This window comes from Eulemur rufifrons, chromosome 2 (genome assembly GCF_041146395.1).
Source record: "Eulemur rufifrons isolate Redbay chromosome 2, OSU_ERuf_1, whole genome shotgun sequence".
Taxonomy (NCBI): domain Eukaryota; kingdom Metazoa; phylum Chordata; class Mammalia; order Primates; family Lemuridae; genus Eulemur; species Eulemur rufifrons.
In genome coordinates this window covers 71878699-71906301 of record NC_090984.1, presented here as the reverse complement: position 1 = coordinate 71906301, position 27603 = coordinate 71878699, and the positions used below count along the sequence as shown (strand labels likewise).

The following is a 27603-nucleotide window of genomic DNA, read 5'->3' as shown; positions in this document are numbered from 1 at the left end:
GTACCAAAACTTATTAATTTATCACCACTCAAAATTCAGAAAATACGTTGTTTTCATGTATACATACATGAAATAAAATAATACCATAACAGAAGGGTGCTGTATCTGTGTTTAAAGAAGGGGTTGTTGGCAAACACCACAGCTCACTTCTGCTGAAATGTACACAACTGATATATGCAGCACAGAAAGCTGGCACCAGGGGCTTACAACATTAATTTGCCTGCAAGAAGGAATGGAGATTTACCTTCAGAGCACGTTCTTGATTGTTTTCAGCAGTCAGATGTCTCATGTTGTTTGCTGAAGTCTGGTTCTGCTCTTTCAGATGATGAAGCTCCTGCTCTAGCCGTTTGCACTGCCACAGGGGAAGAATCCCATTAAGTAAAGGAGTTAGAGCATTTTTTTCACTGAGCCACATGAATTAATGTAAATAATATCATTGTATTCTCTGTAAGACAAGGGTGTTTTTGCAATAAGAATTGTAAGTAAAAGTAATGTTAAATACAAACAAAATACAACTGTTTATAGTACTCTGGTAATTCAATTACAATTTCCAGTTAGTTTTTTGTTAATCTAAATATTATAATATAAATCATAAAAATACTTACTTTTATAAAATTAAGGTTAAACTATATTTAAAACTATTTTATTCTCTAACCAAAGGGTTCAGATTACCTATCTGTTAAAAGCATGCTTCTAAAAATCATATTAGATTCTAAATAAACTACAATATGATATTCTAGGATCAATTTTTATCAATATTTTAAAATAAAAATTATCATAAAATATACACTCAGAGATATTTCTAATTTTTAGAAATATGTGAACAAACAATTTTATAGGGAAAAAAGCAACAACCAGAATGCCACAAGACTTGGAAACAGAAAAAGAATTGAGTGTTTTTATAATTTCTGCTGTTTTGAATAAATCTCACTTTTAATTAAACACATGACAACAAATATGTGAAATGACACTTTCACCTACTTGGAGTACAAATAGAGTATGAGAGACAAAAAGCAAAAAGTAAGTAAAAAATAAATTATAAGTAAAAGTATAAATGGGCTAATAGAAGTATGTATGTTCAAAAAATTATTGAAATACCTTGCAATTTGAATATAAGATCTCAATATGAATATATAAAACATTTTACACAATAGTTACACATGCTATAAAATGATATGCTGCAAATCAGGACAATATGAGATTGGTTAAAGGAATAAAGCACTCAACCCGTCTTTCAAGAAAAAGTTAAAAATCGCTCCTTATCTATTTTTAAATTAGGATGTTGAAGTAACAACCAATGAGTACACATATTGATTTTAGATGTGGACAAAGTTCTTTCTAGATTATTTAACAAATGGCTAGTTGTCATAATGAATCAAAAATCATTAGCTATGATACAATCAAGATGCAGCTGTAATCCAAATTGGCATTTCTTACTACTCTAAGGTTGATTTCTTCTGCTTCTGATCTCTATAATATTATGCAACCTGTATCAATATTTCTCAACTTTGAGTAATATACAAATCCTTTTAATAGAAAATGTTATATCAGATTTCTGATACTGACTTAGATTGCATTATGATGTTTATATACAAATATAAAATTGAGTATAGACCTCTCATGCATATATAATTACAAAACCAAAACACATTTATATATAAAATAATAACCACAAAATCAAGACATTCAAATTAATATTAATTTAATTTATCAGATAGTTTTGTTGAAGACAAATTGATAGAGTACTGACTCTATCAGTGGCAGATCCTTTTATATGGTCATGGCCATTCTACCATGGGCTGTGTGACAACTTAATTCATCTATCATATTTAAAAAAAAAAACACATGAAACCTTTGTGACATATATCATTTGGCTTTATCTGGAGGGGACACATGATCTATACACTAAACTTTGTCTCTGTCCCTTTTTAGCCTTAACAATCAAAATATTTGGTCATAATGCAATCGAAACACAAATATGTTTAGTGAAGACACAAATCATGAGCCACAAAAATGAGTAAGACATAGCAGCAAGTGTCACAATATAGTAGAGAGATTTTCTACTAGAATTATCCTTCACACTTTCAATTAATTTAATACATAATTGTTTACATAAGTATTAAAAATATAATGACGAAATATGATCTCAAATGTGAGGTAGATTACTTTGGTTATGGGAGAAAAAGAATGTTTCGTGGAGTTCAATTTTGTAAGCCAAAATTGAAGAAAGAATACAGGAGAAGAGGAATGATGGTGGAAAGAGGGATATGTCTGGAGCAAGTGAGGAAGCATGGCCAAGAGTTCTCTGACCACCTATTCTTTTTATTCCAAGTAAACTAGAAATGACCCATAAATAGAAACTTTTCCCACATACATGATACAAAAATAAAAAGAGAATTCACTCATGTTTAAATTTAACATTGACCTATTAATAGGTACGACTCAAACTTTCTCAGCCAAACAATAGCTTTGAAGTTAGTAAAAATATATATAAATGGTCCTGTCAAATACATATTTGTGATTTATATTTAAATATGTTTAAGGTTTATTTAGATTCATTTAATCCCATAGTATTTATTCATTTGATGTTATACTTGGAGATCCTAATACACTCCCCACAGTTGCATATTTATGTATAATTTCTTCCTGTTTGTTTCTTTTTTCTTTTACTAAACTCTTTAATTTTGAAATTTAGTTTGAAGCAAAGGGATCTAACTTTATTTATTAGCAAGTGTTATAGTTCTACAACAAACTGTCTAGGAGTGGATTTTTATCTTCTTGATACTCTTCATGCTTCTCAAACCTAGAAAATTCACAGCTATCATCTCTTGGAATATTGTCTCAATTTCATTTTGAAACTCATATTGGTCATATTAGATCCAAAGCTCATCAAAGAGTTATCTCTTTGATAACTTTGAATCTCTCTTTCATATTTTAAATCTCTTTATCTGTGTGAATTCCAAGCATCTATCATTAGTGAAACGAGACTTGATTCTATCTTCAGCTGTGTCTACTCTTGCTCTATTCACTTATGTTTTAATTTCAGTGACTACAGTTTTCATTTCTAGATGTCCTCTTATATTCTTTTTCAATTCTGTCCATCTTTTTTTTATACCATTTTTTTAAATGTCTATTCAGTGGTTTCTCTGTTTACAAACACATATTTGACGTGTCCTATTTCACATTTTCCTGTATCTCAATTTGTTGGTGGTGTAATCCTTTTAATTACTCTTCATGGTGGATCGTTTTCTTGCATGGTATGTAGATTTTCACTTTGCCCATCTTTAGCAGACATTCCTTTTTCTTTTTTTGGTAATAACCTGTGTGTGAAGGCATTGCCAGATTGGTTTTACATTTGCTTCTGCTGAGTGATCCAAAGTTTTTATTCATCTAGGGCAGATTGTCTTTGTCTATGGATTTGCACCAAGACAGTTATGTAATTTGGTGTCTTTAGTCGCAGATGAAGCAATTCTAGCCCTTTAATTTCTCAAGATAGTTTTTCCTTTTTTGCTCAGTTTTAGCCAGAGACAAGCTTCCTTATCACTTCCCTGAACCAGCAATTTGTCTATTTTTTCCAGACTTCCTTTCACTGAAGAAGCAGTCTTTCCACAGTCTGACTATATGCAAGGGTCTCCACTCAGTTCCCACCTCAAGTGGCCATATAATCAATGCATTCAAGGGCAATAAAATTCAAGTTCCTTGCCCTTTGGATCTACATGTGGTCTTACATTCCTAGTATGTCTGTTAGAACTTTAGAGTTCCTCTTAATTTTTAAAACTCCATAATCTTTCTTTCATTCTTTCTGAAAAGAAAGGGGTGTGTGTGTGTGTGTGTGTGTGTGTGTGTGTGTGTATAGTAGAGGGTACTCTAAGACCAATTTTTGCATGAAATACTATAACCAAAGAGACAAGTATAATATAAAAATGATAAAGCCATTTTTGCACTGAGGATATTTATCCATATTGCATGTTTGGGCTCGGTTCCTGGGGCCATCAGTATAAGGAGGATAGAAAACAGGGCCCAAGGACCATACAAAGTGGCAAGTGTCCCAAAGAGCTACAGACACTTTCAGGTGTTTTAATGATCCTCCTCACTTTGATGAATGAAAAGAGACAAGACACATGCTAGAGAAGATATGTGTCCCTAAATCAAGTAATACAATTACATAATTTTTTCTTTGGTTTTCATCAGTTTCCTTTTGAACTGATAATTAAAAACAATACCATATCTTCCCTGTTCATATTCTGCCAAATATTAGTTTTCTTAACACTTCTAAAATATAAATAAGGACATACAAGTTCTTATATCTTTCATATTTAACAAAAATTTTTAATACTCAAATTGAACTTAAGTAAATGCCAACTCTATACTGTCACAGTGTTCTTGAGAACTAGGATTCTCACCATAGAAAACAAAAGATACAGATGTAAGATAAGTTAAGGAAAAACTCTTTGGTTCAGAATTTGATGTATGAGTATGAAGATATAATGACTACTATCTTTAAAAAATATGTGTATGTTTGTGTGGATTTCCTAGTTCTGCCCATTGGAAAAAAACTAGAAATAATAGGAAATTTAATAGCAAAGAGGACCCTAGCACCTGGACTGAGGACACCAAGTACTGTTTCCTACTAAAAATAAGGGAATTCATAGATACATAGCTGATTCCAGATCTGGGGCAACAAATGTACATGATGATCCAGGAACATCTGGTCATAGTAAATACCAAGGAACTATTGAAGAGACTCTGAAAGGACTCGGGAGTCAACCATGGCATATTGCCTAGTGTTTACTGGTACAGTGCCTTGTGGATGCTCAATGAATTTTTTTTAATAACTCAGTTATATTATTATATATAATGTGTTATATATAATGTTATACATAATGTGTTATAGTGTCATATATAATGTATAATGTACATATACGCCAACAAGCTAAAGAAAAGGCCACTTTAGTTCCAATAGGGATAATAACTGCAATGTACTGAAACATATAAAATATGTTTAAATTATTGAGCTTATAATGAAATAAAACATTTTTGAACTAATCGTCAGTGTTAGAGAATACTAGTAAAGCAAGCATTTATCCACCCTTTCTTACATAAACTTTCCAACTGCGCAAATGATAGAGCTCTCCTCATAGAAATATTCTAGCTAATAAAGTGGTAATATTATAATTAGAATATCACAATTTTGAAATCATTAATATATTAAAGGATCTAGGCATTGAGAGCTTCTAAAAACATAGAAAGAAGCACAGCTGACATGTACTTCCAGATGAAAGAACAAAAATCATTTGTGAAGTAGTCTTGCTAATAAAAACTAATCTAAATTTGATCAAGTCTCTAGCTCAAATTGCCATATTTACAGGAGAAAAGTGAACAAAGGAGCACATTAAATGATACTACAAAGATGCAATAAAAAACCTGCAAAATTCTACAAGAAAATTGACTCGGTTTGTTTAAAAACTAAATTTCAAGGCAAAAGAAAAGATAGAGGGGAATCTAGAAAAGAGTGTTCAGAGTCAATTCTATCATTTTCAACGTGTGAATCTTATTTAGATACAGATTCTAGACAAACAGCTAAAATTACGATATTTATGAGGTATTGGAATTTGAAAATTAAACTGGATGTTTCACAATAGTATAGAATTATTGTTACTATTTTTGGTGTGATAATGATACTGTGGTTATGTTTTAAATAAGAATCTATATATTTCAGAGATATACTCTAAGTGTATTAGATAAAAAAGAATATTATGTCTGAGATTTCCTTCAAAATAATAGAAGTAAATGAATGAGGGATATAGATGAAGAAAAGATGGCTAATTGTTGTAGCAGGATGTAAATACAGGGATTCATGACAGGAGCTTTCTAAACTCACTGATAAGAAGAAAACAATTGAATTTGCCACTACAAAGAAACAAAAACTAATTCTACAATGCAATTAAACTAAACATATAAAAATCAATGACAAATTTTTACAAAACAAATTTGTCTGGTATTTACTACAAGATATGTATTTCCTTTTAGTGATTACTGTGAATTCTTAAGACTTAAAAAGCAGATAATACATTTTAATTTTTCCATTTTATATTTTCTTTACTTTATGAAAAAATAACATGCCTTAATTTCCTAACAAAATGTTCCATAACACTGTCTAAGTTTTTAACAGCTGCTGTTTTTCTTCCCGTATAAACTGCCTTTAGTCACAAATCATCTTGATTACATTATAATCAAACATCTTCCCACTTGGATGCTATACAACTCTTTCCTTTGCAGACAAAAATAATATAAGACTCTTCCAGTCAAAACAGAAACCAAACTTTGTTGTCAATGAGAAATATATACATTGAACTGCAGATGTTTGGAAGCATTTGGGATTATATAAATAAGTTTTTACTCCTTTTCATTTAGAAGACTTTTTAAAAATCACTTCATTTTAGATTAATAACAATGCTTTTCCCACATTACAATAACTTGGAATAAAGGGTTTTTAAATTTGAAAAGATAACTTGTTTCTTTAGAGTCTAGAAAAATATCAACAATTTGGTTTAGATGATTACTTATTTAAAAGTTTTACAAATGCCAAATATTAAAAAATAAAAATAATTATGCAAGTGAATCTCTGAAACCACATATGCTATGGCTTATATGTAAGTGTATGTACATATATATACACATTACATATAACATATAACATAACTAAATTATTCAAAAAATATTCATTAAGCATCAACTAGGCAATGTACCAGTAAACCACTAGGCAATATGCCAATGACGTATTTCTATAGATTTATACATATATACATATATATATTTTTTAACCTACATATAAACATCCCTAAAATACCATATGAAAGGAAATAACTAGGAATTCAATAACAAATATGGAAATTTATATTTATATCTTACACTATTAAATTATTCAGAAAAGATTAAAGAAGAATTTTAAATTGTAAAGTAAAAAAAATTAGTGAACGTGAAAATTATTAAAGAAGATATCACGATGTGTTTGGTGTTTTAGTAAGCTATGCTATGAAAATATAATTCTTTATATATTATTTAAGATTATTGTTAGCTGTATTCATGAAAAGCTATTCTTTTGAAAAATTATGATTTGCATCTATTTCAGAATAAATCTTAACACACATATTTTTAATGATAGTTAATCAACTCTTAGTGAGAAATGAGTATGTGCCAGGCCCTGTTGCAAGCATTTTACATGTATTAAATAAGCTAATCTTCATGTGGACCTTATGAGTTAGATATTATTATCCCATTTTGAAGAGATGAAAGTGGAAGCAGAGAATAATAAATACCTTTTCTAAAGTCAAGCAATTAATAAAAAGTCAGGATTCAAACTGAAGCAGGATAATTCACTTTACAAACAAAATTTTTACTGTACACAGATAAGTATAATACTAAAAGGCATAGAAACATCTAGAATTACAGAAAAAGTTAATGATATTTTAAAATTGGAACAATTAGAGATACAGATATTTTGAAGCAGTACATAGCTCTGATACAAGGAAATACTTAGCAGAGACCAGAATGAAATGGACTAGCTAGTATATACAATTATCTTTTAACTCAGTTACCCAACAAAATCTATAGTAAATTAATGAAAACCACCTAGGCAAATATTTCTCACCTATTAATTTCACATTCTAAGGCTAGCATACAAGCTAAAATCATAATGCTTTTTTTTTAGAATATAAAACAAAAAAAATGCCTACAGGTATCTCTCATTTTATTGTGCTTCACTTTATTACATTTTGCAGACACTATGTTTTTTTACAAATTGAAGTTGTGTGGCAACTCTGAGAAGAGCAAGTCTACTGGCATCATTTTTCCAACAGCATGTGCTCACTTAGTGTCTGTGTCGCACCTAGGTAATTCTTGCAATATAGTCATGTGTCACTTAACAATGGGGATACATTTTGAGAAATGTGTTGTTAGGCGGTTTCATTGTTGTACGAACATCATAGCATATATTATTAAGTCATTAAATATGAAATGTCTGATTTCAAATCAAAAGTGTAGTTCATTATATCTCAAACAAGAAGTATAATTAATCAAAGTATGTGCTAAACTATCAACGCAATTTTGCCATCTTAACAGTAGCTTGTTTATATCAGCAGCAAAGAAGCCTGGAGAGCACGTGGTGATGAAATCACAAAAGTCGTTTTTGATAGCTTGTTAAGAATTGAATATTTTTCCTTGCAAGAAGTGGTCCAAAGCCTGGAAAAAGTGGTAGTCAGTTGGTGCAAGGTCTGGTAAATATGGTGAATGACAGGCCGGGCGCGGTGGCTCACGCCTGTAATCCTAGCACTCTGGGAGGCCGAGGAGGGTGGATGGCTCAAGGTCAGGAGTTTGAGACCAGCCTGAGCAAGAGCGAGACCCCGTCTCTACTAAAAAAATAGAAAGAAATTATCTGGCCAACTAAAATATACATATAGAAAAAAAAATTAGCCGGGCATGGTGGTGCATGCCTGTAGTCCCAGCTACTCGGGAGGCTGAGGCAGTAGGATCGTTTGAGCCCAGGAGTTTGAGGTTGCTGTGAGCTAGGCTGATGCCACAGCACTCATTCTAGCCCGGGCAACAGAGTGAGACTCTGTCTCAAAAAAAAAAAAAAAAAAAAAATATGGTGAATGACAGAGTTTCCAAGTCCAGCCTCTGTAGTTTGAGCAGCATTATTTTTTGCAACATGTGGTCTTATAAGAGCATTAGACTGTCTCTATTGACCAATGTCAACTGCTTAATTGCAAGCATACTCATCATTTCATCCAACTGGTTGCAGCAGACATCTGCTGTAATTGACTGACCAGGTTTCATGAAGCTGTAGTGGATAATACCAGCCCTGGACCACCAAATGGTCACCATTAGCTTTTTTTGATGAATATCTGGTTTTGGACTATGTTTTGGCACTTTATCTTTCTTCATCTTTATCCAACCTTTGTGCTGAATGCTTGCAATTGTCGAAAAGGATCTATTTTTCATCACACGTAACAATAAGGTACAGAAATGGTTCCCTTTTATGTTGTGACAGCAAAGAAAGGCACGCTTTGAGATGATTTTTCTTCTAACACCCATTTAATTCAGTGGAACTCATCTATTCAGCTTCTTTACCCCAATTTGTTTCAAACGGTCCAGTAGTGTTGGAATAGTAACATCAAACCTTGCTGCTAATTCACATGTAGGTAGAGACGGATTCGCTTTCACTATAGCTTTCAGCTTATCATTATCCACCTTGGTCTCAGGTCACCCACATGGCTCACTTTCAAAATTAAAATCACCAGAATGGAACTTCTCAAATCATCAACATACTGTGCGTTCATTAGTCACATCCTTCCCAGACACTTTGATGATATTTTGAGCTGTGTGTACAGCATTGGTTCCATGACAGAACTTACATTCAAAAATAACATGCATTTTTGACTTATCCCTGCCATAGTTTCACAAAAATTGCTCTAAAAACTGTGAAAGATAATCACAAGCCAAAACATGCACTTGAAAGACCAAGGATGTACTTTCTCAATAGGAAAAAAAAATAAAAAATAAAAAGTGCCAAAGTAAAATGTCATAGATATCAACTGTCAAACTTAGTATTTAAGGAAATTGGACATTTCATATTTAATGACCTAACAGTTACACAAACCTAGATGGTGTAGCCTACTACACACCTAGGCCGTATGGTATAGCCTATTGCTATGAGGCTACAAACTGAATACTGTAGGCAACTGTAACACAATGGTAAGTATTTGTATACCTAAACATAGAAAAGGTACAGTAAAAATACGGTGTAAAAGATAAATGGTATACCTACATAGGGCACTTGCCACGAACAGAGCTTGAGGGAATGAAGGTTCCTCTTGGTGAGTCAGTGAGTGAGTGGTGAGTAAATGTGAAAGCCTAGGATATTACTGTACACTATTGTAGACTTTATAAACACTGTATACTTAGGATACACTAAATTTATTAAACTTTTTTCTTCAATAAGTTAACCTTAGTTTATTATAATTTTACTTTATAAACTTTCTTTTTAAACTTTTTTACTGTTTTGTAATAAACAGCTTAAAACACATTATATAGCTCTACATTTTCTTTCTTTATATCCATATTCTATAAACTTTATTATTTATTTATTTTTTACTTTTTAAGCTCTTTTGTTAAAAACTAAGACAAAAACATACACATTTGCCTAGGCCTACACAGGGTCATAATTGTATTAATATGTGCTATACTTTTATAGGACTGGCAGCACAGCACTTGTATTTGCACCAGCATCACCACAATCATGTGAGTAATGCATTGTGCTCCTACATTAGGACAGCTGTGACATCACTAGGTGATAGGAATTTTTCAGCTCCATTAATAAACTTATAAAACCACCGTCACATATGTGGTCATTGACTGAACATCATTTTGTGGCACATGACTATATTTCAAACTTTTTCATTATTATTATATCTGTTATGGTGATCTATGATCAGTGATCTTTGATGTTACTATTGTGATTGTTTGTCAGGCACCATGAATTGCATCCATAGAAGATGGTAAACTTAATCTCTAAATGTAGTGTGTGTTCTGACTACTCTGCTAACTGACCTGTCTCTCTCCCTCTCTTTGGGCCTCCCTATTATCTGAGACTCAACAACACTGAAATTAGGTCAATTAATAATCCTACAATGGCCTCTAAGTGTCTAAGTGAAAGGAAGAGTTGCACATCTCTCAATTTAAATCAAAAGCTAGAAATAATTAAGCTTAGTGAGGAAGGGATGTCAAAAGCACACAGGCCAAAAGCTAGGCCTCTTGCACCAAACAGTTAGTCAAGTTGTAAATTTAAAGGAAAAATTATTGAAGTAAATTAAAAGTGCTACTTCAGTGAACGTATGAATAAGAAAGTGAAACAGCCTTATTGCTAATATGGAGAAAGTTTTAGTGGTCTGGATAGAAGACCAAACCAGTCATATTTCTTTAAGCTAAAGACTAACCCAGAGCAAGGCACTAACTCTCTTTCATTCTATTAAGTCTGAGAAAGGTGACAAAGCTGCAGAAGAAAAGTTTGAAGCTAGCAGAGGTTGGTTCCCGAAGTTTAAGCAAAGAAGCCAACGCCATGATACTCAAGTGCAAGGTGAAGCAGCAAGTGCTGATGTAACAGCTGCAGCAAATTATCCAGAAGATGCAGCTAAGATAGATCATTGATGAAGGTGACTACACTAAATAACAGATTTTCAATGTAGATGAAACAGCCTTCAAATGGAAGAAGATGCCATCTAACTTTCAGAGCTCGAGAGAAAGCATTGACTGGCTTCAAAGCTTCAAAGGACAAACTGACTCCCTTGTTAGGGAATAATGTAGCTACTGACTTTAAGTTACTTGAAGCTAACGCTCACTTACCATCTGAAAATCCTAGGACCTTTAGGAATTATGCTAAATCTACTCTGCCTGTACAGAGAACAACAAAGCCTGGATGATAGCACATCTGTTTATAGCATGGTTTACTGAAAATTTTAAGCCCACTGTTGAGACCTACTCTCAGAAAAAAAAAAAAAAAAAAGATTTCTTTCAAAGTAATACTGCTTATTGACAATGTGCCTAGTCACCCAAGAGCTCTGATGGAGACGTACAAGGGAATTAATGTTGTTTTTCATGTCTGTGAATACAACATTTATTCTGCAGGCCATAGATCAAGGAGTTTTTGACTTTCAAGTTTTATTATTTAAGAAATACATGTCATAAGGCTATATCTGCCATAGATAGTGATTCCTCTGATAGATCTGGGCAAAGTAAATTGACAACATTCTAGAAAGAATTTGTCACTCTCTCTATATATATCATTAAGAAAATTCATGAATCCTGGGAGAAGGTCAAGATATTAACATTAAGAGGAGTTTGAAAGAAGTTGATTTCAACCCCCATGGATGACTTGGAGGGGTGGAGGACTTCAGGGAAGGAAGTAACTGTAGATGTGGTAGAAATAGCATGAGAACTAGAATTTGATGTGGAACCTAGAGATGTGACTGAATTGCTATAATTTCATGATAAAACTTCAACAGATGAGAAGTTGCTTCCCGTGGATAAGCAAAGAAAGTTGTCTCTTGAGATGGAATCTACTCCTGGTGAAGATGCTTGAACACTGTTGACATGACAACAAAGGATTTGGAAAGCACAGTGGGGATACCTCCAACTACGATTGCCGAACAGTGTATTTCTTTCTTTAGTTCTATCAGTTTTTGCTTCTTGTACTTTGAAGATCTGCTATTGTGTACGTAAACATTTAGGGTTCTGATGAAATTCCCTCTTTATCTCTGGTAATACTCCTTGCCTTTAAGCCTGCTTTGTCTGATATTAACATAGCCAAAGCACCTTTCTTATCCTTATAGCTTACATATTATATCTTTCATGTTTTTACTTTCAACTTATCTGTATCTTATTGTTTCAAGTATGCTGCTTATAGACAGTACATAATGGCTCCTGACTCTTTACTGCCTATAATATCTCACAGTTATCTGCCTTTAATTGGAGTACAGTTGTCCCTTAAATGACACAGGTTTAAACTGCTCAGGTCCAGTTACATGTGATTTCTTTCCAACAAATATATTGGGAAATTATGTTGAGATTTGTGACAATTTTAAAAAGCTTTCAGATAAAAAACCACGTAGCCTAGAAATATTCAGAAAAAGCTATGTCCTGAATGCATACAATATATGTGAATATTAGTCTATTTTATCATTTGTGCATAAATCTATTATAAAAAGTTAACATTTATCAAAACTTACACAAACACACACTGTACATGGTGCCATTAGCCATCGAGAGAAATGTAAACAAACATAAAGATGTAGTATTAAATCAAAACTGCATAAAATTAACTGTAATACATAGTGTACTACTGCAATAATTTCATAGCCACCTCTGTTGCTATTGCAGAGAACTCAAGTGCTGCAAGTATCCACTTCTAATGCTGTGATGCTAATCGTCTTTGCACAAGCAGTTCATCCCTCCAGTAAACTGCATATAGCAGTAAAAAGGGATCTCTTGTGGTTATTTTTCATCTTGTTTAGTGCCAATACTGTAAACCTTGAATAACACCGTAGGACCCATACAAAGTGCCAATAATGATACTGGAAGTCATGACATTATAAGTAAAAGCCGAATTGCTTGATATAAGGTGTGCAGCTGCAGTTGTCTGCCATGTCAGACAGACAATTCATCTTGTAAAAAAGCAATGTAAACTTACTGTACCGATAAATACAGTTTGGTACTGTAAATGTATTTCCTCTTCCTTACTTTATTATAAAAAAGCAGTATACTCTCTATATAACGTAAAAAGTATGTGTTGACTGTTTACGTTATTGATAGGTCTTTTGGTCAACAGTAGGCTATTAGTAGCTAAATTTTTGGGGGAGTCAAAGTTATACATGGATTTTCAATTGTGGGGGTTGGTACCCCTACCCACCCCCATTGTTCCAGAATCAACTGTATTTAGTTCATATTCATTTAGTGTAAGTATTTATATGGTTGGGTTTAGGTCTACAATCTTATTTGGTACCTAACTGTCACATCTTTTGTTGTTGCTCTCTTCTTTCCTACTTGCTTTTGGATTAACTAGATACACTTTTAGTAGTCCATTTTAATTCTTATACTGCTTTTTAAGTTATGCCATTTTTTTTATGATTTCTTTTATTGTCTTTTAATGTTAGATTTTATTTATTTATTTATTTTTTATTTCATCTTATTGTTATGGGGGATACAGAATTGCAGGTTACATACGTTGCCCATGTACCACCTTTCCCCCCAAGTCAGAGCTCCAGGTGTGTCTGTTCCCCAGATAGTGCACGTTGCACCCATCATGTAGGTATATATCCCTCCCTTCCCCACCCCCCCTTCCCCAGTCAGCACCTTCAAGCGTTACCATTCCCCAAACGGTGCGCAATGCACTCATTGTGTAGGCATACACCCATCCCCTCCCCCACCCCCCACCTCAGTCTGATATCCGATTGGTGTCGTTCCCAGATGTGTATTTAGGTGATGATCAGGGAAACCAATTTTCTGGTGAGTACATGTGATGCTTGTTTTTCCATTCTTGGGATACTTCACTTAATAGAATGGGTTCCAACTCTCTCCAGGAGAACCATAGAGATGTCGTATCTTCATTATTCCTTATAGCTGAGTAATATTCCATGGTATACATATACCACAGCTTACTAATCCAATCATGTATTGATGGGCATTGGGGTCATTTCCACATCTTTGCTATTGTGAATTGTGCTGCTATAAACATTCGGATACATGTGTCTTTGTTACAGAATGACCTTTTTTCCTTTGGGTATATGCCCAATAATGGGATTGCTGGGTCGAATGGCAGGTCTACTTGAATCTGTTTAAGATACCTCCATAATGCTTTCCACAGGGGTTGCACTAGTTTGCAGTCCCACCAGCAGTGTATGAGTGTTCCTGTCTCTCCACATCCACGCCAACATGTGTTGTTTTGGGTTTTTTTGATAAAGGCCATTCTCACTGGGGTTAAGTGATATCTCATTGTGGTTTTGATTTTGATTAGGGATGTTGAGCATTTTTTCATATGTTTGCTAGCCATTCTTATATCTTCTTTCGAGAAGCTTCTATTCATGTCATTTGCCCACTTTTTGATAGGGTTGTTTGATTTTTTTCTTGCTGATTTTCCTGAGTTCTAAATAGATTCTTGTTATCAGTCTTTTATCTGATGTGTAGTATGCAAATATTTTTTCCCATTCTGTAGGTGGTCTGTTTATTCTCGTGACTGTTTCTTTGGCTGTGCAGAAGCTTTTTAATTTAATCAGGTCCCATTCATTTATTTTTGTTGCTGCTGTGATTGCCTTGGGGGTCTTCTTCATAAATTCTTTACCTAGGCCAATGTCTGTAAGAGTCTTTCCTACATTTTCTTCTAGAATTCTGATTGTATCACGCCTAAGGTTTAAGTCTGTTATCCACCGTGATTTGATTTTTGTGAGAGGTGAAAGCTGTGGGTCCTGTTTCAGTCTTCTACAAGTGGCTAACCAATTCTCCCAGCACCATTTATTGAATAGGGATTCTTGTCCCCAGAGTATATTCTTTCCTGCTTTGTCAAAAATTAGGTGACTATATGAGGATGGTTCTATATTTGGATTTTCAGTTGTGTTCCACTGGTCTGTGTCCCTGTACTTGTGCCAGTACCAGGCTGTTTTAAGAACCACGGCCTTGTAGTATAGTTTGAGGTCTGGCAAATTAATACCTCCCATTTTGTTTTTGTTGCTTAAAATTGCTTTTGCTATACGGGGTCTTCTCTGGTTCCATACAAAGTGTATAATTATTTTCTCTACGTCTGTGAAGAATGATGTTGGTAATTTAATAGGGATTGCATTGAATCTGCAGATCACTTTGGGTAGTATAGACATTTTAACAATGTTGATTCTTCCGATCCACGAGCATTGTATATTTTTCCATCTATTTGCAAGTTCTGCTATTTCTTTTCTCAGTGTTTCATAGTTTTCCTTATAGAGGTCCTTTACCTCTTTAGTTAGGTATATACCTAGATATTTTATTTTCTTTGTTGCTATTTTGAAGGGTATTGAGTCTTTAATTTGGTTTTCCGATTGACTGTTATTGGCATATATGAATGCCTCTGATTTGTGTATATTAATTTTGTAGCCTGAGACTTTGCTATATTCGTTAATCAATTCCAGGAGTCTCATGGTTGAATCCTGGGGGTTTTCCAGATATAGCATCATATCAAAGAGTTGGAGAAAGAAGAACAGAACGACCCCAAACCCAGCAGAAGGCGAGAAATTACTAAGATCAAATCAGAATTAAATGAAAAGGACAACAAAGAAACTATAAGGGAAATTAATAAAACAAAAAGTTGGTTCTTTGAAAAGATAAACAAAATAGACACACCTCTCGCTAGACTAACCAAGAGCACAAAAGTAAAATCTCTAATAACCTCCATTAGGAACATGAAAGGAGAAATCACAACCGATGCTACAGAGATACAAGTTATCATCTATGAATTCTACAAAAATCTTTATGCACACAAACTGGAGAATGCGGAGGAAATGGACAAATTTTTAGAAACACATAGTCTTCCCAGGCTCAACCAGGAAGAAATAGAGTACCTGAACAGACCAATATCAAGAACTGAAATCGAAACAGCAATAAAAAACCTTCCCAAAAAGAAAAGCCCTGGTCCAGATGGGTTCACACCTGAATTTTACCATACATACAAAGAAGAACTGGTGCCCATCCTACATAAACTATTCTCCAATATTGAGAAGGATGGAATTCTCCCCAACACGTTCTACCAAGCCAATATAACATTGATACCAAAACCAGGAAAGGACGCAACAAAAATAGAGAACTACAGACCAATTTCTCTCATGAATATAGATGCAAAAATTTTCAATAAAATACTAGCAAATCGAATCCAAGTACTTATCAAAAAAATAATCCACCATGACCAAGTGGGCTTCATCCCAGAGATGCAGGGGTGGTTCAACATACGTAAATCTATAAATGTAATTCACCACATAAATAGAAGCAAAAACAAAAACCATATGATACTCTCATTAGATGCAGAAAAAGCATTTGACAAAATTCAACACCCTTTTATGATAAAAACACTTAACAAAATAGGCGTAGATGGAACCTACCTAAAAATGATACAAGCCATATATGACAAACCCACAGCCAACATCATTCTGAATGGGGAAAAATTGAAAGCACTCCCACTTATAACTGGAACCAGACAGGGCTGCCCACTGTCCCCATTACTTTTCAACATAGTATTGGAAGTCCTTGCGAGAGCTATCAGGCAAGAGAGCAAAATCAAGGGAGTCCAAATAGGGAAGGAAGAGATCAAACTCTCACTTTTTGCTGATGATATGATGCTAAGTTATGCCATTTTATATTTAATTTTTTGTGGCTGTTCCAGGAATTAAATTAGTCATCCTGAATTCATTGCACATTTAACTTATAATTAAATTATACATCCTAATAGTCTTCTTAGAGTTAATGTTTTACCGCTTCATTTAAAATGGAGGAACAAAATGTAAGAACCCTCCACCAGTAAGATTCCATTTACTTTGCCTTTTGTTATAATATATTTTATACCTATTATAAACCATCCTGTATTTCTAAGAACTCTGGGAAGGAAAAAAAGGTAGCTTTTATATTTAACAAATGATTTCTCACTTTCAGGACTCTTCATTCATTAGAGATTAAACTTTCTGTTTGGTGTCATTTCTCTTTAGTTTGAAGAACTCATTTAAGCACTGTATTATGTAGAACACATCTACTGAAGTTCAGTTCTCTGAGCTTTCATTTATCTGCAAATTTCTTTACTTCTAGTTTTGAAGGATATTTGCACAATATACATATAATTCTGGGTTGATAGAAAATTTTTTCCAATCTATTCCTTTCTATTTTCAATTATCTACCCTGCTCCTTTCTATTAATATTAGGTACCTTTCTGGAATTTTAGTCTCCTTACTGATATTCCCCATCAATTCACTTATGATGATCATCTTTCCTTTAGGTCCTTTATGAAACACAGAATGTCTACCTTAAAGTACTTTTCTGAAAATTTTGACATAATGAGGTATCTCAAGATTTGTCTCTATTGACCATATTTTCTCTGAATTATGGGTCACATTTTCTTACTTCACATGTCCAGTATTTTCACAATTATATGCTACACATTGTGAATGGTACATTGTAAAGTGTCTAATTGTGTTTTCTTCCTTTAAGAAGGGTAGATTTTTCCTCCAGCAGACAGTCAAGTTATTGCTGGATTCCTTTGGAGCTGTCAGCCTTCGTTTTATAATTTATTTGGGTAGCTCTGTTTCAGTTTTGAACTTAGTCCTGGGCCTGGCCCTTAATCTAAAGCTGCTCTGTCTGATATGCAGCCACAATTCATATGTGCCTATTAAAATTAACTGTATATTTACCAAAATTAAATAAAACATAAAAATCAGTTATTCTTTTGCATTAGCTAAATTTCAAGTGCTCAACCACATGTGGTTCATGACTACCAAACTGAACAATGCAGAAAACACTTCCTTTACTGTAGAAAGTACTACTACTGTATAGCATTGCATTAAGACTTGGTCCTTACCATATGAAAGAATCAACTGACTGTTCAAGGTGCTTAGCAAGGTTTCTTCACTCTGCTTAGACCATAAATCCAAATTCTCCATTTAACTCTCAGCTCTGCAGCACTGCTTCTAAACCACGTGCATGCAAACCCTGTGGATGAATAGCACAACCTTTGGCCAAGTACTGAAGATGGATTATCACATAGATATCTGATGCTCCCTCTGCTCCTCCCACCCCTAATATACATACAGAGTTTCCTCTTACTAAGTACCATCTTTTTCAAATTCCAGTTGCCCCAAGTACCCAGACTTAAATTTCTTCTTCGTCAATGAAGCAACACTGCTTTTCTGTCTGGACTCTATTTCCCTGAGTCAGCAAGGGTGCCTCCACACGTAATGGCAGGGAAATCATAGAACTCACCTCTGTGAATTCCTATGCAGCCTGCTGTTAATGTATTTTTTACAACTTTCTAGTTGTTAGAGGAATGTCAAGATTGGTACTAGTTACTCTGCCACATCAAGAAGCCTCTATTGTTCTTCAACAGACCAAAAGCAATTTTTCCCTATTAAGAAAAAGGTTACTGTAGTTCAGAAACTGGTCACGATAAGTTTTCATTTGCTTCAGACTGACTTAACATCCAATGAAAAATATTCCCCTTGCAATTACATGTAACTGTTCCTAATATGTTTGTAAAGTTGGGGATTTTTTTGAATAATAGTTAATAGAAAATCAAATTATATATACCAATACCTAAACATTTCCTTAGCAGTGAAAATTTTTTTTTCAGGGCTTGCTACAATATGCGAACTAGTAATAATTACTAAATTTTTAGTAAATTAAAAGAGAATTAGAAATGGTCTTTATTTAGCTAGCATTAATAACTACCTAATGTGGTTACTGAGTATAACAAAGTGAAGTGTTACGAAATCACCTCTGGATTTTAATTAAAACACATTTAGAAGTGATTACTAACATTTGAATTGGTAACATCATAAGGAACTAAAAGAGATAAAAGTTCAATATATTGGCCAGGTGCGGTAGTTCACGCCTGTAATCCAGCACTCTGGGAGGCTGAAGCAGAAGGATTGCTTGAGGCCAGGAGTTTGAGACAAGCCTGAGCAAGAGTGAGACCCCGTCTCTAGAAAAAATAGAAAAATTAGCTGGGCATGGTGATGCGTTCCTATAGTCCCAACTACTTGGGAGGCTGAGGCAGGAGGACCACTCGAGCCCAGGTTTGAGTTTGAGCAATGCCACCACTGTATTCTTGCCCAGGCAACAGAGTGAGACTCTGTCTCAAAATAAATAAATAAATAAATATTCAATATGTCCCAGATGTAGGCTCCATTTCAGTACTTTAAATGCAACTAATACTTCCCTAAAGACAAAGGTGCTTAAATTAACTTATCGCTTGTCTATTCAACTCATTCCCCCTCTGATCTCTCCTCCCTGGCATCCTAATTCTTTGGCTGTGTATTCTTACTGGTACCTATATTCTGGTAGTAAAAGAAAAAAAGGATAGGATGGTAAGTCTGAGGAAGTAAACTAAATGGGTTGCAGCAAAAATGAAAGAGAGACAAAGACAAAAGCTGCATTCCCTTAATTTTAGTAGTATCTGCTGTTCTGGAAATAGCCCTTTTATCGTGCCCACAGCTTCTCAGAATCTCAATCTTCTGGGATAGCCATCAGCTCTAACAAGAAGCAAATGTCAATCCAAACATCAAAACTGTATCTCACATTTAATGTATGACATTAATTATATTAATTATTAATTATATGAATTCATAACTATGCTTAATACATTAAAGTTAAATTAGAATTGTGTTTTTATACCCCCCTTAAAAATACAAGATGTAAAAAAAACAGAATTATGTTTATATAAAATTTAAGAATAGTAGGTCGGTATTTTCCTATTTTCCAGATGTTTAGGATACCTCCCTAAAACCTCTTTGGGCACTAAAATGGATTTGAGATGACAATTACAGTAGCTGAATTAAAAGTTACAATTCATTAATAACACTTCCTCTTCACATTCAATAATAAAAGTAAAAATTCTAAAACAGGAAGTTTTTGTTTTGATGTGAATTATATTAGAACCATACTGCATTTCTATAGTTTAATATGAATTAGAAAGTAAATAAAATGTAAGAATATTTTATAAGTAAAATAATTAAAGATAATTATACCACATACAAGAGGTATGATCTAGCTTATTCATTTTCTACAATCTCTTCATTGCTGCAAAGGTATTTATTTCTACAATGATGACTTTACTTCTCTAGATAATGCAACTACTAGGATATGGTATTTTGATCCTTTTTGTACAGTCATAACCTTCTAATGCTGAACTCTGCAGTTAGCTAATGGTCAGGAAAACAAAATTCAGTAAATAATACCATTGTAATGAGTTGGTTCTTAAGTAAACTTCATGGATTTTCTCAAAATCCATAAACAAACAACTATATAACATAAATGTTAAGTTGGCAGTTATTGCACAAAAGGGCAAAGATGCTTCTTATACTATTTTAAAACACAAAGCAGAGTTCAGGAAATAGTATTAGTACTCATGGATGATAGCCATATTTTAATACTTTATTAAGCTCTTTTTCAGTTATTATATTCCTGGAATCACAGACGCTTCCTCTTAGTTTGCAAACTTTATTTGTTTGCCATTATAAATGCTGTAATCTCAGCAGAGCTGTCAATTACCTAAGTGCTCATTCTTAATTTTCTTGTTGTATAATGTGTTGCCCAAACATTGCAAAATCAAAACAGAAGCCACTCTAACTTCTAAGATTACAACAGGAGAAAAATGAAAAATTTGCATGACAATTCAAAGTATCAACAAGTTGAGCATTATATAATATAAAACATCATTCTCCTTGACACATAAAACTCAAATTATTTTTGAATAAGTATGATAATTAGTGTTCTCTATAGGAAACTAGTAAATATTTGTGTACTGATTAACTAACTACTACAATAAAAGCTTTGGAAACTTTGGACAGTTCTTGGGACATTTCCTAGTTTTCAATAAAGTCAATCATTTACCTATATCTTTTATTCTTATAATGGTTCTTAAAATTGTTTTACCGATGCATATATGCAAGTCCAGGAAACTCATTCAAACCATTTAGCAGTAGTTTACATAAGAGCAATCTCAGTGAAAAATAGTCTACTATTCAATCCCCTAAAGTCAACTAACTTCTCAAAATTGTAATTTTCCTATTCCTCAGCTTTTTCCTTTACCTACTATCCTTGTACTTTTGCCATCTGTGGCCTCTGGAAGTACTTTTTTCATTGCCAAGACAATTGCATATGTTCTTAAGCCTAACCCCTCAGCTCAATAGAAACCACCTCACTTTCAGTGACACTTCTCCCTGAACCTTCTCTAGTAGACTGTGCTCCTTCTTTCACAGACTGTCACTTCAGAGGCAGGAAAAAAAGACTTGCATTTTCCTGGTTCCTAACTGCCACTTCCAGTCCACTAATCCTTCATTAAGTAACCTTTTCACTTTTGAAGTTTCTGCTGTCCATTTAGATCAGTGCTCCTCAAAGTGTGATCCAGGGACTGTTACTACCATGAACTACCAGGTACTAAAATTCAGAGTTAAGCAACTAAACATTTGATAGGAATTTGACAGAGAAATGTTTTGGCTGTTGAGCCTAATAATTTAAAAAAAAAAATGTACACTTGGATTTTGTATGCCTATATTTTTTTAATTTCTTTTTTTGGTAGTTCATTTTTATTATATATTAAAAAAATAGCAGTCTATTACACTTTGGAATTTTTTTTTTAAAGCTAGTCCTTTGTCACAGATAGTCAGAGAAGCACTGATATGGATGACTTGCTAATCATCTGTATCACTGTGATCTACTCACAACCAAGGTTACTTCCCCATATTTTTAAAGAAAATTTCCTGCCAAAATTCTAGACAAAAGCAATGGCCACCCATACAACATTCTAGCCTCATAATTTCTTGACCTATTTATTTTTTAAAAAATTTACCTTCAAACAACGTCCACAACCAGTTCTCTATCTTGCTCTAAGGTCTCTTTAATCTTTAACTCTGAAAATCCTGCTCTTGGATCACAACCTTTTATTCTTCTACCTTCTCATTAAAACCACTCTTTAACAATTACCTCGATTTTTTCCTCACACTCCACAGAAGTTCTACTGTTCTCAGGACTCTAAAGCCAACCTTCTATCTCCTCATCTCAACAAATAAAGTACATCAAATGAGAAACAAAGGGCAGTAAGCATAAACTTCTCTGACTTTCGTCTCATCTCCATCCACTTCTAAATAGATCTACATATTTATTGATCATTACTCCTGTACTTCTCTGCATTTATTTCTCCCTGCCTTCTCTATGTCTTTGCTGAACCAAGGATTCTCCCTAGCTCCACCTACATACCCTTTTTCATTTTCTCCTCCTCCTCAGAACATTAGGCCTTCCTACCCATCCTTTGGATAGGATGACCCATTTTGTGGACACCAGTCAATCTTTTTCCCTAGCCATTCCTATCACTTCTCAGTGAGCTCATGAACACAATAAATATGATGGCAGGCATGGAAGTTATGCAGAAGCTCAGCAACATGGATTTCCACTCACCATGGTTGACCTGGCCACAGCCACTGCCGAGTGCCCAATCTGCCAGCAGCAGAGATCAACACTGAGCCTCCGAGACAGCACCATTCCCTGGGTTATCAATCAGGAGAATAATGGCATGCTGATTACACTCGACCATTTCCCTTATGGAAGGGGTTGCACTCCGCTCTTACTGAAATAGACACTTCCTCTGGACATGGATTTGCCTTCCCTGCACACAATGCCAAAACAACAGAATGCCTAATCTACCACCATGGTATTCTACACAGCACTGCTTCTGATCAAGGAACTCACTTCACATTGAATTATGAGCTCATGCTCAAGCAATTCACTGGTCTTACCATGTTTCTCATCACCCTGAAGCAGCTGGCTTGATAGAATAGAATGGTCTTTAAAAGACTTGGTTATAGTGCCATACAGGTGGCAATACCTTGTGGGGCGGGGGCAGGTTCTCCAAGGTAATGTATATGCTCTATGTCAGAGTCCAATATATGGTGCTTTTTCACCCAGAGCCAGGATTCATGGGTCCAAGAATCAAAGAGTAGAAATAGGAGTGGCTCTATTCACTTTTACCCTTAGTGATCCACTAACAAAATATTTGCTTCCCATCTCTGAAAATTAAGATTCTGCTAATCCAAGGGTCTTATTTCCAAAGGAAAAAAAAGCTTTCACTGGATAAAACACAGATATCATTTATCTGCAAACTGAAACTGCCACCTGGCTACTTGGGGCTCCTCATTACTCTGAATCAACAGGTAAGGTTACTGGGATGATTGATCCTACCAACGGGAAACTGGGTACCCACTATACAATGGGGGTAAGAGGAATAGAATTATCTGGAATATGAAAGATCCCCTACGGCTTTTGTTATATATCTATTTATATCTAGTAACTAAGAGCTTTCAAAATGAGCATGAAATAAAGATATTCAGATAAATGAGAACTGAATTCAACAACAGAATTGTACAGTATTAGAAAAAAGAAAGAAAGAATAAGCAAAGGAAAAGAAAGAAGAGGAAGAAGAAAAAGAAGAGGAAGAGGAGGTACAGAGGGAGGAAGAGAAAGAAAAGATGAAGGAAGGAAGGAAGGGAGGGAGAAAGAGAGTGGGGAGGGAGGAAGGTAAGAAGGGAGAAAGAAAAGGAGGAAGAAGAAAATAATGACAAAGAAAGAATGAAAGAAGGAAGGAAAGAAAGAAGATGATAGGAGATGGTTATTTAAGTTAAGGAAAATAACACAAAATGAAAATTTATTCCTACTTGAAGAAATAAAGTGTACTTAAAATGATAAACGTGTGGACAAACACAAAGAGTGTATTTTTGCTTCTCATAATTTCTTTGAAAGACAAGTTTTTACTTGAATCAGAATATATAAAATGTATGTCAACATATCAAAATGATCAGCGCAAACAGAATTTTAGTGTTTAAAGATTCTTACAATTTAAACCATGTAGTGCATTATTAATGCAAATAAGATTGTGGTAAGTGAAATAAATAGAGAGATATACCATGGACTGAAAAACTAACAAAGACACATGTACCCGAATGTTTATAGCAGCACAATTCACAATAGCAAAAATGTGGAAACAACCCAAATGCCCATCAATACATGATTGGATTAGTAAGCCGTGGTATATGTATACCATGGAATATTACTCAGCTATAAGGAATGATGAAGATACGACATCTCTATGGTTCTCCTGGAGAGAATTGGAACCCATTATATTAAGTGAAGTATCCCAAGAATGGAAAAACAAGCATCACATGTACTCACCAGAAAATTGGTTCCCCTGATCATCACCTAAATACACATCTGGGAACAACACCAATTGGATGTCAGACTGAGGTGGGGGGCGGGGGAGGGGATGGGGGTATGCCTACACAATGAATGCATTGTGCACCGTTTGGGGAGTGGTAACACTTGAAGGTGCTGACTCGGGAAGGGGGGGGTGGGGAAGGGAGGGATATATACCTACATGATGGGTGCAATGCGCACGACCTGGGGAACAGACACGTCTGGAGCTCTGGCTTGGGGGGAAAGGCGGAACAGGAGCAACGCATGTAACCTGAAATTCTGTATCCCCCATAACAAGATGAAATAAAATAAAAAAAAAAAAAAAAAAAAAAAGAAAAACTAAACATTGTTATGATGTCAGTTTCCCTCTATTCCAATGATCTACAGATCCAACACAATCCCAATCATAATCCTATCAGTCATTTTATAGAAATTAAAAATCTGATTTTAATATTTATAGAAAAATGTAAAGAACCTACAATAACCAAAACAACCTTTAAAAAGAGCAATGTCGGAGGACTTTCAATGCCTGTCTTCCAAATTTACAGTAATCAATGCAGTGTGATACTGGCATAAGGATAGACAAATAAATCATTAGAATAGAACCGCCTGTCAAAAAAAAAAGACACTCACTTACTGTGGCCAATTGACTTATGATCAATTGATTATCAAAACATGACACAAAAGCCATTTAATGGGGAAAAAACTACCTTTTCAACAAATAGTGCTGGAACAACTGGATAATGATCTGTTTAAAAAAAGAACTTCAATCTTTATCTTATATCATACATAATAAATAACACAAAATAAATCACAGACTAAAAGTAAAAAAACTAAAATACTAAAACTTATAGAGGAAAACATATGATAATATCTTTGCAATATTGAAATGAGGAAAGATTTCTTAGACAACATGCATTTAAAATATTTATAAATTAGAATTCATCAATATTTAAAACTTCTGCAAAATATACTATTAAGAAAATGAATAAGCAATTACAAACTGGGAGAAAATATTTTTAATACCTATAACTGACGATAGACTTCATCTAGAATATACAAAGAAATACAAATCAATAACAAAAAGTAAAATCACCCAATATGAAAATTGGCAAAAGACTTGACCAGGTGTTTCAAAAAGGAAAATATATGAATAGTCAATAAGCACATAAAAAACTGCTCAACAGCATTTGGTATAGGGAGATGCAAATTAAAACTACCATGATATAACACTAAAATAGCTACAATTAAAAACACTCACAATACCAAGTGTTGGTTAGTATGAGGAGCAACCAGAACTTCAACAAACTGCTGCTAAGAATGTAAAATAATACAGCTACTTTTGCAAAAAGTTTGCTAATGTCTTTTAAAAAGAAATACATCCCTATCTTAGGAATTCCCCTCTTAGGTATTTAACCAAGAGAATGAAAATGTATGTTCATAAAAGGCTCTGCACAAAAATTCTCAAGCAGTCTTGATCATAATACAAGGTGCCCCAAAAGTCACCATACATAGAGAAAATGAGAAATTATAGCTAAATGCACCTTTATTTACAAAATATTCATTTTTACAAAATTTTTCCTTTGGAGACTTTTGGGACACCTGTAGATAAAAAGTAGACAGATTCGAATGTCCATCAACAGGAAAATGAATAACAATTATAACATTCCATAATGAAATACTACTTATCAATAAAGGACACAAAACTGCTGATACACAGAGCAGCATGAATAAATATCACAGGTATTTTGGTGACACTGTATGATTCCACTTATATGAAGTTTTAGAATAAGCAAAACAAACAAATGTATAGTTTTAAAACAATCAGAAAAGTTGTTTGGGTGGGGCAGGGATAATTGATAGGGAAGGGACATACACGAAGGAGTTTTCTTAGGCTATGGAAATGTTTCATATTTTTATAAGGATGTGGTTACATGGGTGTTGGCAATTGTCAAAACTCATCAACTTATCAGTTTAATATCTATGTATTTCATTTGTGTGTGTAAATTTTATCTGAAATCAAAACTGTGAAAAAATAAAAAGTAAACCTATCAGCAGTGAAAAACTCTTTGGATTTTCAATGATCACTAAAACCAAAATAACAAAAGCACTCATAAAAATCTTGAATATCCATATTTTATAAATGTATTTATTGAAAAGGCTTCTAGATAAATTACAATTAAAAGTATATTTTATTTCATATTTTAAACTACTTATAGGGTTGTTAAAATTTTTTCCACCATAGGTTAAATTAATGTTAATAATGAGTTAATATATAACTTTGGAATTTTTTTCAAGGGACTATAATATTGCAACAGGCTACAAGTAACAATAAAAACCATTTTCCCCTGAATCTTTTCAAGGTTTTGACATTAAATATTTAAATTAATTCCAGGAAGTGGTTTGGAAGTCTGATCTTTTGTGATCCCAGAGCTTAGTATTATGATAGATGAGTCAAGTAGCAATTAATCAAACAAACCTGTATGCAAATGTACATGCACAGCCAGAGTCATTAAAAAAAAAAAAAAGAGTAAAGGCCTTAATATACTATGTTATGAAAGCAAGTTTTATTTTAACGTGTCCTGAAGATTTGAACTAAAGATAAGTACCTTGCTTTGAATGATATATTCAGATATCTTTACATTCCTCCTGCAATATTTGTGGAAGCACAGAAGATTATTAGCTATTTGATTGCATGTACCTGTGTTTTTGAAACTTTAGCATACAAATAATCCATTAAAAATGTTAACTGAAAATTATCTTTATGAAATCAGAGATATACTAAAGAAATAAAACCATGGCAATTTGAATTTTTGTGCACAAATGACAGTTTATGAAACTATCAAGTAGTTTCCTAAGCATACTACTATAAAATTTCCGTTCCCTTCATAAAATTCTATCTTTAGAATAAAGATACTTTCATCCCCAAAAGTTTAGAATATATGTTCCCCAATACTTAGAGACTTCTAATGATTATAAAACATGTTCATAATGAGTACATGGCTCAAAAATCACATTTCTTGCAGTCTTGTCAAACCTGCAACTGGAAGAATACTGCCTCTTCTGGAAAGGCAGGATAGGTTTACCTTG

At 33.8% G+C, this 27603-nt stretch overlaps 1 protein-coding gene across 3 annotated transcripts in view; it reads right to left on the bottom strand.

Annotated features, from left to right (window-relative positions):
- MIPOL1 (mirror-image polydactyly 1) overlaps nt 1-27603 on the bottom strand; it is a 210997-nt gene that overhangs the window by 136830 nt on the left and 46564 nt on the right. For 2 of the 3 annotated variants that reach the window (XM_069464368.1, XM_069464386.1), the window contains exon 7: nt 245-352. The exons of the other annotated variant lie outside the window; for it this stretch is intronic. In XM_069464368.1, coding sequence (XP_069320469.1) covers nt 245-352 — 108 coding nt within the window. The remainder of the gene's footprint in view (nt 1-244; nt 353-27603) is intronic. 3 annotated transcript variants of the gene reach the window in all.